Source organism: Canis aureus, chromosome 31, assembly GCF_053574225.1.
Source record: "Canis aureus isolate CA01 chromosome 31, VMU_Caureus_v.1.0, whole genome shotgun sequence".
Taxonomy (NCBI): Eukaryota; Metazoa; Chordata; class Mammalia; order Carnivora; family Canidae; genus Canis; species Canis aureus.
The window spans coordinates 22,235,315-22,249,717 of record NC_135641.1 but is presented as its reverse complement, the minus strand read 5'-3'; the positions used below and the strand labels follow the sequence as shown (position 1 = coordinate 22,249,717).

At 39.6% G+C, this 14,403-nt stretch overlaps 1 protein-coding gene across 4 annotated transcripts in view; it reads right to left on the bottom strand.

The window, feature by feature from the left end:
* The window catches only part of VPS8 (VPS8 subunit of CORVET complex), a 254,636-nt gene extending 240,442 nt beyond the window's left edge, over positions 1-14,194 (bottom strand). For all 4 annotated transcript variants that reach the window (XM_077879951.1, XM_077879954.1, XM_077879952.1 and 1 more), the window contains exons 1-3: positions 14,068-14,194; positions 2,134-2,380; positions 901-969 (exon numbers count right to left, since the gene is read on the bottom strand). In XM_077879951.1, the coding sequence (XP_077736077.1) occupies positions 901-969; positions 2,134-2,286 (222 nt within the window). In that variant the 5' untranslated portion in view covers positions 2,287-2,380; positions 14,068-14,194. The remainder of the gene's footprint in view (positions 1-900; positions 970-2,133; positions 2,381-14,067) is intronic.
* Positions 14,195-14,403: the final 209 nt, after the last annotated feature.

The window sequence follows — 14,403 nt, the reverse complement described above, 5'->3', positions numbered from 1 at the left end:
ATTTCCTTTGGGGAACCTCTGCATTATTTTCTTTTAAAAAAATATGGATCCAAAATAGATTCACACATTTAAAAATCTTTCTTGAATTAGAAGTTAAAACTTCCAAGAAGAGTCTTAAGTAAGTTTTTAAAAGATTAAGAAGATGGAGTTGAAGAATTGTCAGCAGATGCAAGATACATAAAAGCTTGCATACTTCAACATGTTACTTCCACAAAATTCCTTTATAAGGTCTTTATGACCTGCTAATTCAGAAAAGAATAACATTTCAAAACTCTGAGAAACTTTTTAGCAAAGATGGTACTCATAAAATACATTTTGGAGGTTTTTCCTTTACATAGAAGGGTGACAAGATGCATTTCATGGTTACAGCTACTTTCTAGTATCTAAGGATGAGCTATTGGAGTATCACTGGTAGAGATGACATTATTAAAACATAATAAAAATCTCAAAAGTGACATATATTTAGTATTTCAACTTGCTTACTAAAACATTTCCTCAAATCTACCAAGTATGAGGCATTGTGTTGGGCACAGACATGAGCAAGACATGGTTTCTGCCCTTGAGAAGTCCACAGTCCAGATAAGTGCTGTTCAACAGAACTTTCGGCAATAATGGAAATATTCTGCATCTGTGCTGTCCACTATAGCAGCCATTAGCCACATGTGTCAACTGAGCACTTAAAATGTACCTGTACCAAAAAAAAAAAAAAAAATGTACCTGTACAACTGAGAGATGGAATTTTTAATTTTTACTTAATTATAATTAATTTAAATTGCCACATGTGACTAATGGCTCTAGTCACTATAGGACAGTGCAGATCTAGATACATACATTATAATTTAACCCAAAAGCATTAAAATCAATTCCATAAAATGACAGTGATCATTAATATATACTTACCTCATTGAGTATGCTTTCCAGTGTTGGTGGAGTATCAACTTGAGGAATATCAAACTCCTTGTCATCAATCTAAATAGAGAAAAGAAATTAATGTTCATATAATGTTGCTTTCCCTCTTAGAATCATGAGGGTGTTTTAATTTATTAGAATAATTACCAATTAAGAGACCAACATATCACCAAACTGATCGTGCAGAGAGCTAACTCAATGATCCATGGTAGTTAAGGTCAGGTCAAAAGACTATGGAATTGTTTCCTATCCTAGACACATATTCAGTGATTATCAAAAGCAAATATGCACTGACTGCACCATCCTGACAGCCCTATCCAGAAAGCTTCTGTTTAAGGACTTTGACACTTGCATTCTTAAACAGGACAAAACAGCATGTCTCATAACAAGCCTCAATTTTCTAAGTGTAGAAAGCAATATACAGAACAATATCAAGGTCATAAGCATGGGATGCCCGGGTTGCTCAGCAGTTGGGCACCTGCCTTCGGCTCAGGTCGTGATCCCAGGATCCAGGATCAAGTCCCACATCTGGCTCCCTACGAGGAGCCTGCTTCTCCCTCTGCCTATATCTCTGCCTCTCTCTCTCAGTCTGTGTCTCTCATGAATAATTAAATAAATCTTTAAACATAAATAAATAATAGTAAAAAGGTCATAAGCAATATACAAAGGTCTGACATTGCATTTCTTAGTTATGTCAAAATTATGGTGAGAAGTGATTAGGTCAAACAAATTGTCATTAAATATTCTCCTGGTAACAAAAACTTAATTACAATCAAATCAATGGGAAAAAAAAAAAAATCCCTGTACATGGGGTGCCTAGCTGGCTCAGTCAGTAGAGCATGCAACTTGATTTTGGGGTTACAAGTTCATATCTCAAGCTGGGTGCAGAGCCTACTCTAAAAAAATAAATAAAAGATTGCTTTAAAAAAATCACTGCACAAGATTTCTAAACCTACCACTAGTCTATGATCTTGAGCATTCACTTAACATAGCCATCTGCACTTCAGCTTCTCCTTCCTCTACAAAGTGAATTATCAAAGTGTCTGAAGCTCAAATGAAAACATATGTTAAAGTGCTTCATAAACAGTAATGACATACACAAATTAAGAGTGATATCTCACAAGACTGCATATAGACTTCTATTAATTCATGCAAAATGACAGATTGAGTCTTTAGGTCATAGCTCTAATCAACATCATCACTTGACAAAAGCTGAATTTTTACCAGATCATTTTTGAACTCCAGTTCCTTGTCCAAATCTATGTAAGAGAATTTTGAAAGGGAAGCTTCAAGATTGAAAGACTTATTCAGCTCTTCTTCAGTAGTCTTGGCACAAAGGCTCTGTTCCACATTTTCATGGTCTGGTTCATTTTCCATATTTACTTATAATAATTGTAATTTAGTCAATCCAAGCAAGTTTTTGTTTTGTTTTGATTTTTGACCTTAGATCATGACGACTTGAACGATGACTCTTTTTAAAAAAGAAAAATATAGACATTATTTAGATTTCCTCAATTGGACATTCCAAAGACTTACTTGTTCACTTTTGTGGAAATCAATTCTTTCACTGAATCATCTGATTGTAAGGCAATGAGAAATCAACATGGTTTGAGGTATGACACTGAGGGAGAATTGCTATGGGAGCACAAAGGAGGAACATCTAACTCAGGAGTCTGGGAAGTGGCCCACCACCCAAAGTCATGAAGTCTGGTGACAGCAATAGACTTAAGTTTGGCCACTAGACTTGGTACCATCCAGATTCACATTTTAACAGCATGAGAGTAAACTGGTGCCAAGAACTGCAATTAACCCCCTCCCTCAAACTTCCAAATCCTAGAGTAGATCTCCAGTTCCCCAGTTCAGTCTTGTTATGGGCATCCACCCAGGGCCACAGATCTCTCAGGGAGCTTAGTGTAAACACTTGAGGCCCCAGGACAGATAGCTGGCTAGCTACTTAATAGGACACTAGCAAACCTAAATGTTCAGATCTATTATGGGAGACAATGATGCCAGAATAAAATAATACCACAGCCAGTGAGGGATTTCTAGTAAGAAAGCTAGTCACAGAAAAACACGGACATTCTCAGAGAAAACTGAAATACTAAAGAAAAATATATGCAAATGTTTTATAGATTTCATAGCTCTAAAAGATACAATGAAATAGTCTTGTTTACCTGCAAAATTGTCTAAAAACAATTGTCTGCAAAATCGCTAGAAAACTAAAAACATATTCAGGAAAAAATCATTATAAGTTTAATGATAAAATTTGTCCTTAAATGATTTTAGATGGTGTTATAATTAGGCTACAAGTGACCAAATTTTTAAAAGTCCATTACTTAGCTCTGCCTATTTAGAAATAAAGAAGTAATAATTTGAAAATAGAAATAATATCATAGTAATGACAGTAAAAGCAAAGGTCATTTTATTTTCTAGAGTGTTTTTCCACGGTACCCAGGAATACGCAGTTACTCCCTGTGAGAACCTTTTTCAAACTACATACTGTCCACTGTCCACCACCCTCCCCACCATATGAACTTCTCTCATTCGTGCTCTAATGAAGTGAAGGCAAAAGAAAGGCTGGCAACTAAGCCACTAACTAATTTTAACTTTAAAAGAACTAACTTTTAGGGGATCTCTGGGTGGCGCAGCGGTTTAGCGCCTGCCTTTGGCCCAGGGAGCGATCCTGGAGATCCGGGATCGAATCCCACGTCAGGATCCCGGTGCATGGAGCCTGCTTCTCCCTCTGCCTATGTCTCTGCGCCTCTCTCTCTCTGTGTGTGACTATTATAAATAAATAAAAATTAAAAAAAAAAAAAAAGAACTTTTAAAAGTTGAAAATTGGGACCCCTGGGTGGCTCAGCAGTTAAGCACCTGCCTTCAGCTCAGGGCATGATCCTGGAGTCCCAGGATCGAGTCCCACATCAGGCTTCCTGTATGGAGTCTGCTTCTCCCTCTGCCTATGTCTCTTCCTCTCTCTGTGTGTGTCTCTCTTGAATAAATAAAATCTTAAAATAAAATAAAAGTTGAAAATTAGTTTTAAAAAGAAAGAAAATTAGTTGCTATTGTTTTTTTTAAATACCCAGAATTAACTGACAATTTTATCTAAGTAGGCTTTTTTATTTATGATGAATTTCACTTTGTTCAAATTTCATTTTTACCAGATTAAAAGAAATGAACATCTACTACATGTAAGACATGTAGACTTATGAAGACAGATTTTTTAAAGAGCTGAAACCAATTTTTCTAGCTAGTACATTTGGTATATTACCAAATACAGACTAATCTCTTTCACATGTTAGAGAAGATAGACTCTAAGGTTTGGTCCTACAAACACATGATACCAAATACATTCCTAGGAGACATAACTGAGGGTACTATGTATCTGGCAACATTTCAAAGTAGCTTTCCAATCTCAGGTACTAAATGTACTTCTCCTTTTGCAGTAAGCCAAGGGCAGAAGCAATATTTATGTTTATGCTCTTCTTCAAAGAAGATGGAATTGACTCACGGACAAATACAAGTTCCTTTTAATAAAGTTCTCTTATTTGTACCACTTAGGAAAAATGATTACAAACAGTTCAGGAATGTTTGCAAACATGCATAATCTAATTCACATTCAGTGATTCCTGAGGACAGTTAAGTTTCATTCTTACACATTAAAAAAAAGGTGGGGGGGGGAAGAAGACCACAATAGCCAAATCCAAAAAAAAAATTACTTTTATTTAAATGATTTAATAAATGAAAATATCTTTCTTCACATTTGTCTTTCCAAAATAACTCAGGAAGTAAAACAGTCTTTTCTGGCTCTTTTTTTTATACCTCCTATCTGGTGTTAGTTAAAAGGTTCTCAGGGCAACTCAGCATCCGTGAACACCAATACCATACTCAAGAAGTTTCAAGTAATCAAGCATCTCCTGAAGAAAGAACACCATCTTGCCATGCTACCCTACTCCATTTCCAACCTTCATTTCACTGAGCTCCTGTTATCGTGCTATACAGGCAAAGTGCAGAGAACATAAGCGAAAGAGTCCGTAAAGGGGCACCTGAGCGGCCGTCGGTTCAGATCTGCCTTTGGCTCAGGTCATGATCCCAAGGGCCTGGGATCAAGCCCTGTGTCAGGAGCCTCTTCTCCCTCTCTCCCTGCCTCCAGATCCCCCTACTTATGCTCTGTTAAATAAATAAAAACTAAAAAAACAAAACCAAGAAAAAAAAAATTCTTTAAAAACAAATAAAAGAATCTGTTAAAGATCAGATTTGAATCTGGGCTTTACCAGTTCCTATCTGTGACCCTGGTCAATCTGTCTACCCATTCTGAGCCCCTCTACTTCTATATCTTTTAAGATGAAATATTATGGCCATTTGTGTTGTTTGCCCAGAGCAGCACCTCTGATTGGGAGAAGGGCTCTCTCAAACCATGTGGTTCTTATGGAGGCTGCCAATCAAAAATCCCATAGTAACAGAGACTGCATATGTAGCTAGAGTGCCTCACTAGGATTCATTAAAATGGAACTGGTGAGGAAAACCTGCTTCCACTGTTCTCTAAACAATGAATAGTAAGGCTGGGCAGTACCCCCACCCTCCCCTTGACCCTGTTCTGCAGAAAAGGAGGTCATTTATTCAATACATACCCACTAAACACCTAAACACATACTTCACATATCACTAGAGATCCACCTCTACTAACAATTTATATTCTAGGAATGGATTTCTAGCAAGAACAAAATCAACCTACAAACAGAACCAGAGAAGAGGTAAGAATGTCTGATACCACTCAGGACACCCCATTTCTTCTATGATATTCCCTCTGGCTACAGCATTCTGGTATTTTGGCTACATAAGCCAGCATCCTCTCCCGGCACTCTCTTTTTTTTAATCACTTAAAACAGAGAGTCCTCTTACGAATGCAACTATTTTGCAGAGCTACTGTGAGGAATGACAATAATGACTGCAAACATTTAGAATGCCGGGACACAGAAATAGTCAAGAAATACTTGCTATTAACATTTAAAATTTCCTCAAGATTTCCAAATTCTTCCAAAGTTTAAGATCCTGAAACAAGATTGGTACTTTTTTAAGGTCTAGCTAGTACTAAACTAGTTATACCTTATTGGAAGGCTATACTTACTTCTGCTCTCAGATGAGAAGTTTCTTCATGAACTAAATGGTAGGGATTTTATTTAAGACAGGTACAGCCCACAGCAAAGCATCAGAGATGCTTCAGAAAAACGTCTCATTATGATAGTAAGTGTGATATACAACAAGTCATTCTAAAATCATGCTTTCACATCACTTCCTCTTCTATCACTTACCAACAATTATACCTTCATGTTAGCATATTTATTCAACCCAAATAGACCCAGGAATCAAAAGATCACTATGCTGACTTTTTTCAGAAAAGGAGAGTTCACTAGAGCAGTGTCTCCAAATTTTTTAGAAATTGAGCTGTGCCTGAATCTCCCGGTGGTAGGCAAAATAGAAGTGCTCAATGATGCCTGTCCTAATCTCCAGAACCTATAACTATGTTACCTTACATGTCCAAAGGAACTTCACAGGTGTGACTAAAATAGGATCTTGAGTTGGGGAGGTTATCCATGTTGGCTCGATGTAATCACAAGGGTCTTAAAAAGTGGAAGAGGGAGGCAGAAGAGAGTGTCAGAGAAGAGACATGACAACAAAAGCAGGGTCAGAGAGATGCTACAGTACAGGCTTTAAGATGAGGAAGGATGCCAGGAGCCAAGGAATTTAGGCAGTCTTTAAAAGCTGCAAAAGGCAAGGAAATGAATTCTCTCCTTGAGCTTCTAGAAGGACCCCAGCCCTGCCAAAGCTTGATTTTAGCTTAGTAAGATCAGTGCTGATCTAGTGACCTAAAGAACTATAAAATGATAAATCTGTTTTTTTTAAGTTACTACATTTGTGGCAATTTGTTACATTAGGAATAGGAAATGAGTACATTAACAAACTTCAATTAATTTGTTTCTAGCCACATTGCCAACATTCTGAAATACTGATCCCTCCCTCATCACTTAGTGTTGCCTAAATAGTGAGCAAGCTCTTCATTCCAATACACGGACCAATGATGAAATGCTTAATATATGACACTATTACACATGCTGAGGACTCTGCCTTCAGATACTACTTAAGTGCTATCCTAGTACAAAGGTTGGCAACAAACTACTGATAATTTCCTCTCGAGACTAAATTCTACAACTAGTTCTCCACCCAACCATCCTGCAATCTAGTGTTCCCATAGTTCTTAAGGGGATGCCAAGCTAGACAGTACCTGTAGACAACATAATGGTTAAAATCAATAGTCTCCTAGTCTCTCCCAGAATGAAATCATATTAATCTGACAGGAAAATGTATGTCATAGAATCATGATTACCTAGTATGTTGTCCTCTTCTGAGCACTGATAAACTAATATTTTAATAGTTCTGACTTAACATTATCTGACATCTTGACAGTTCTTACAACTATCCCCTCTTAATAAGGTTATTTCCAACCAATTAATAATAGATTCAAGAACCATTTAAAAATAAATATTATGGGGATCCCTGGGTGGCGCAGCGGTTTGGCGCCTGCCTTTGGCCCAGGGCGCGATCCTGGAGACCCGGGATCGAATCCCACGTCGGGCTCCCGGTGCATGGAGCCTGCTTCTCCCTCTGCCTGTGTCTCTGCCTCTCTCTCTCTGTGACTATCATAAATAAATAAAAATTTAAAAAAATAAATAAATAAATAAATAAATAAATAAATATTATGTCAATGACCCCATTTTAACCCTGGCTAAATGAATAAGACCTCTAGAATGTGGGATCCCTGGGTGGCGCAGCAGTTTAGTGCCTGCCTTTGGCCCAGGGCGCGATCCTGGAGACCCGATATCGAATCCCACATCGGGCTCCCAGTGCATGGAGCCTGCTTCTCCCTCTGCCTATGTCTCTGCCTCTCTCTCTCTCTCACTGTGTGCCTATCATAAATAAATAAAATAAAATAAAAAAATTAAAAGAACTCTAGAATGTGACCCATATTAGGCTGATTTAATATGGAAGTCTTCCATCATTTTTTTTGTTGTTGTTGTAGTTGTTTTGTTTTTACCTTGGCAGATCTTCCCAACTGTGCTCAAAGTCCAGGATCCTATTTAATTCACTAATATTCTTTTCCTCCTAAATGTCATATAAGACACTTTTCACAGTACAGTGAGTCAAATCAAGTTTTGGTTTTTTTTTTTTTTTAACTTACTGTATCCCCAGAAAGATATCACAAAATCATGATACAGAAACAATTTTACATTCCAACTTTGTTTCTGGCTTTTCCAATCCAAATATTTCTCTTCTTCCATTTGTTTGTTTTGTTTTGTCTTCTTGTGGTTTGTTTTGTGAAGAAAAATGAGAGAGGATTAATTTCTATTTGTTTTCTATATCTTTCTCTAGTAAAGGGACTCATTTTGAACAGCTCCCCAATGCCTACAGTACAAAATTCCAAATTCTACCTATAACTATATGGTCAACTCATCTTCAACAGAGCAGGAAAGACTATTCAATGAAAAAAGAGAGTCTCTTCAACAAATGGTGTTGGGAAGACTGGACAGCTACATGAAGAATGAAACTGGACCACTTACACCATACACAAAAATAAATTCAAAATGGATGAAAGACCTAAATGTGAGACAGAAAACCATCAAAATCCTAGAAGACAGACAGACAGAAACCTCTTTGACCTCAGCTGTAGTAACTTACTAGACACATTGCTAGAGGTAAGGTAAACAAAAGAAAAAAAATAAACTATTGGGAATTCATCAAAATAAAAAGTTTCTCCACAGTAAAGGAAAATCTGCAAAACTATGGCAATCTCTGGAATTAGAGAAGATATTTGCAAATGACATATCTGATAAAGGGTTAGTATCCAAGATCTATAGAGAACTTATCAAACTCAAAAAACAAATAACCTAGTTAAGAAATGGGCAGAAGACATGAATAGACATTTTTCCAAAGAAGAAATCCAAATGGCTAACAGACACATGAAAAGATGCTCAACATCAATCATCATCAAGGAAATATAAGTCAAAACCATGATGAGATACCACCTCACACTCGTCAGAATAGCTAAAATTAACAACACAGGAAACAACAGATGTGGATGAAGATGCAGAGAAAGAGGAACACTTTTGCACTGTGGGTAGGAATGCAAACTGGTGCAGTCACTCTGCAAAACAGCATGGAGGTTCCTCAAAAAGTTAAAAAATAGAACTACCTTACAACCCAGCTAATTGCACTACTGGGTATTTACCCGAAGGATACAAAAATACTGATGCTAAAGGGTACATGTACCCCAATGTTTACAGCAGCATTATCAACAACAGCCAAATTATGGAATGAGCCTAAATGTGCACTGACTGATGAATGGATAAATGTGGGATATGTGTATCTGTGTGTGTGTGTGTGTGTGTGTGATGGAATATTACTCAGTCATTAAAAAATGAAATCCTGCCATTTGCAATGATGTGGATAGAACTAGACTGTATTATGCTAAGTGAAATAAGTCAGAGAAAAATAAATACCATATGATTTCACTCATACGTGGAACTTAACAAAACAGATGAACATTTGGGAAGGAGAGGAAGGGGTGTAGCAAACCATAAGAGACTCTTAACAACAGAGAACTGAGGGTTGATGTAGGGGGGTGGGTAGGGGATGGGCTAAATGGGTGATGGGTATTAAGGAGGGCATTTGTTATGATGAGCACAGGGGTGGTATGTAAATGATGAATCACTGAATTCTACTCCTGAAACCAATACTACACTCTATGTTAACCAACTAGAATTTAAATAAAAATCTGGAAGAAAAAAACATTCCAAATTCTAAACCTAGGATTCCAGGTGTCACATGAGCTGACCTTACCACTTTCTTTTACAACTAAACTTATTAACCTGTATTCAGAGTCCTTCAAGAAGAGCTTCTCCTTTCCTTCCATGTCTGCTCATGATAGTTCACCTTCCCTTTCCTTTTCCTCTCCATTTACCCATGTTCCTTCTTTCCTTCCTTCGCCAAACATCCTCTGAACCCAGAATGCAGGTCTTCTTTAGAACAGCGCCTCAGCACTTTCCTCATATTGATTCATTAGTTAACTTACCATGTGGCTATGTCTTTGGACCCCAACTATACAACAGAAATGCAGCCATGTTTCTTTGTGTACTGCACATCACTGGGCTCACTGACTTGCATGGCTGTATACACATTCAATAAATATTTGCTGATTAACACAAGAATTGGAAGACAGGACTAACAGCTATGTTGCAAATTAAATGGATCACTTTTATTGCATATAATTATTAAGCTTCATAGGACATTATTTGACTCATGGCCTATAGGAATCTATGCCGTAGTAATCCAAGTTATAATTGAGCTCTATCTTTATGTAATCAGGCTTGTCAACTACTGTTGATCATATTCATCCCTCAGATATCAGCTAAAACTTTGCTTCCTCAAAGTCTTTTTGTCCCACTGAACTAAACTAGGTTCCCTGTTAACATGTACTTATAACAGCATTCTCCTCCTTCACTAAACTTGTCACACTGCAATCATTTTTTCAGTGTCTAAACCACCATTCCCTTCCCTCAGGAAAGAAAGGAATGCAGGTTCCAGGAGAGCAAAAACCAGATCTGCCCTGTTCATCACTGTTTTTCCAGTGCTAATCAACCCACCAATCCCTTCCTTCCTCCCCCCAGAAGCAGCCAAGCAACACTGCATCACTGGCTTCCAGGGCTTCAAACAGCAATTCTGGTCATTCAAAATAAGCTAGAGTTAGTCATTCTACCTCCAAAAACCTCCCACCTAGCAAGTTCCAGTCTTTGCACCTAGCTGAGTTTTTTGCTTTGTTTTGTTTTGTTTTTACAATCCTCACCACTGATTTTTTTAATGATCATTTAGTTCATATGCTACATGACACAAACTCCAAAATTTCACATTTTGTATTCTTTTACATTAATTCAGCCTAAAAGTCAAGATGAAAACAGTGGAAATATATCATACGTCCATTCCATTTACAGGAATTCAACTATTATCTTCAGCAAAGATAAAAAGAAAAAAAAAAAGAATGATTCACACAGAAATGGGAACTCTATACACCATTCCACTCAATACTATACACTTCAGGGTGAGCATGGAAGAGGAGATTGATATCTGTCGTCCTTCTGGTCAGTCTCAGTTCTTAAATGCCTCATACTTAATGATCCATTTCATCTGTGCTCAAAATAACAAATAGCATAACATGGATCAAAAACTGGCTGTCTTGCACTTCCTCACAGAGAGGTCAGTCTCCACCATGACTCCTTCCTAGGTATTTTTCAGGGGGTACTCAAGTTTCACCTTACTCATGAACTTCAGAAACAGACCCTATGTACTACTATGTACTTGGATGAGATGCATACTTGGTCACTGAGTTTCTTTCCAAGAACAGGCACATTTAAGCCTGCAATGCTCAGAACTGCCACTATGAAAAAGCCCAAGCCTGTTTCCCTTTCTCTTCTCCTAGTAAATATCTACATGAGAAGACTAATCATTTAAAGCTTGGTATATGCATACAGAACAACAAATGTTAAAAGGAAAAGTGAAGGAAAAGAAGAGTACCTGAGACCTGCCTGGGCATGGTGCTAAGTTACTATTATGTTACTAAGTTACTATTATGAATTGTCAGGCACAACCTTCTGCCACATTCTAAAAAAGAAAAAACTAATCCCCTGTAACAATATACAAGATAACAGTAAGAACTAGGTCTACAGATATTTATATTATACATAAAACCTAGTGTTATTCACCAATTTTATATGTGTATAAGTAAAATAAATGAAAGAGAAAAAAAATATCACTTCTTTCCAGCTTCCAATAAGTCCCTACTATTATAAGAATCGCTCTTCAAAGACCTTCCCCCTCTCAGAGAACTTCTCCATGGCCTTGTGTAGGCTGAAATACATTCTTCTTTCTTCTTCACTAAATTGGTATAAGTGAATTCTTATAAGTTAACTGCACAGAAGACAAGATTCCATTCAGTTGTAGGTTGAGTAGATGGTGGCCTTCCAAATCATCTTAATTAGCTTCCAATTAGTTAAACGGTCACCTCAACTTCTCTTGGTTAGATGTCAAGAAGGATGTAGGTCACAAGAGATTTTTTTCTTTTTTTTTTTTTTTTGTAAAGAGCAAAAGGAAACTTCTTGCTGAACTACAGAGGAAAAACAAATTTGATTTTCTTTTGGTTACAGTATCACTTCACCATCTTTCCTTTGAGAAACTGCTCCTCCTCCACTCTAACCAGGTAATTTTGGTGGTGCTGCCAATCAAATACACTATCTATCTGACCAGAAAAGTAGGCACGTGACATTCTTGTGGCCATTGTCCTTCCCTGGAATTTGTAACCACAGAAGGTAGGCGTTTTCTCTTTATTCTGGGAAGATGTTAACACAGGGGCTGTTAGGTAGAATGAAGATAATTCAAACATTAATTCAAGATTCAGTTAAGACTAGAACAGTATGGGCAGCCTGGGTGGCTCAGCAGTTTAGCGCCGCCTTCAGCCCAGGGCGTGATCCTGGAGACCCGGGATCGAGCCCCACGTCAGGCTCCCTGCATGGGGCCTGCTTCTCCCTCTGCCTGTGTCTCTGCCTCTCTCATGAATAAATAAAATATTTTAAAAATAAAAAGACTAGAACAGTAAGACCTTACAAATATATACAGATCACACCTGAAGCTGTAGACCAGGATGCTATCTAACCTCTGTGAAGACTATAAACAGTTCAAAAGTTAAACATACTTCCTGAAGTTCAAAATGTCCCTCTTTTCATTCACATACATAACTGACATTTGGTACCACAATGGCTGACATCTTTATAGAAGAGTGAGATACAGCTAGAAAGCACCAAAGAGGCCTCAATATCCTGAAGACAAAAAATATCCAACTGCTGATGCCAATCTAGATACCAAGAAAATAAAGGATAATCGACACGCTATTACCTGAGAGCTCTGGAAAGTATTTTTTCACATATAACTATGTCTCTTTGACACAAAGGGCCCAATAGTTCAAGCAGAATTCTTCCCCCACTTATCTTTACTCTGCTGAAATAGGCCAGCTTTACCAGAGGATTCAGTATCTATTAACTGCTTAAACTTGACCATAAGCAAACCCATATCTTACAGAAACCTAGGTAGATTACCCATCCCCATTTGTATCAGACTTCAAACACACACACCTGATGTGTAATTATCTCCCAATCACAGACATTGGGAGTTGGTGCCACAAGTCAACGCCCATGATTGTTTTGTGTTTTTTTTTTGGGGGGGGGGGTGAGGGGAGTGGTAGAGGGTGGGCATACAGAGGACACAAGCCTTCCTGTCCATTCGGAGTCTAATATTAAGAGGTTATGGAGAAGACAAGCCTAGTTCAGGAAGGCTCCCGGGTGCCCCTGATAACCCATGGCCCTGTAACCTCCCTGACTGACCCTATTCCGTCCCACCCTACCCTCCCTTTGAAGCACACCCAAACAATTTAGGCAGCTGTTTCCCTCTTGCCCCACGTACCACCCTTGGAGAACAAACCAGGACACAGGAGTGGCCTCAAACTTTAGAGACCCACCTGCCCTCCTTCCACCCTCACTCTGGAGCACACCTTGCAGGCAGAGACCACTTGGAACCAGCCTCAAAGGGTGCGCACCAATCCTAAGAGGCGGACGCCTCATCGGGCCTCGGCCTCACACCTGGGGGGCACACTCATCCCAACCTTCGAGGCGCAGAGGGGCCCACCCCTGGCTGCACAGCTGCTCCGACCTGGGATGGGGGGTAATCAGCCGCCTCCTGGCCTCACAATCCGGGGAGGTGGGTGCACCTGTCCCTCAACCTCACATTTGTTACGAACAGGTGGAAACCGCCTAACCCAATGGCAGGCCAAACCCAGGACACGCCTCTCCGCCCCGGAGTCGACCCCGCCCGGCCCGTGGGCCCCGGTCCAGTTAGCCCGCCTGGGGCCGCGCCGTCAGCCAGTCCGAGGCCGCCCCACCGCACGGGGAAAGGGCTGAGGTTCAGGAACCCAGCGCGCATCCTCCTCCCGCCCGGGGGACAGCTCCTCATACTGGGGGGGCGGGGGACCCCACCCCGTTGGCCCGCTCCCGGGAGCCTCGATACCTGCGCTTGCGGCCATTCCAGCCCAGGACCCCCGGCGCCCGAGGCCCCGCCCCCTGCCGGAGGCTCACGCACGCGCAGTACACACCGCTGACCGCCACGCTTCCGCTTTCCTCCCCGCACCCTTGTCACTCCCGGGCGCTCCGCCCCTCTACGCCACGCCCCCATTTAAAGGGCCAGAGGCGCACTGTCTCGGGCCAGGGATTTAATGTGTGATTAACATCCTCGGGAACAAGGGAATGGAAACGTGAGGGAAGCACAGACGAATAAACAGCAGTCTTTGAGATGGGACGAGAAGCTCTCCTCCAGCCCTATGTCAATGAATTCATCTGACCTTTC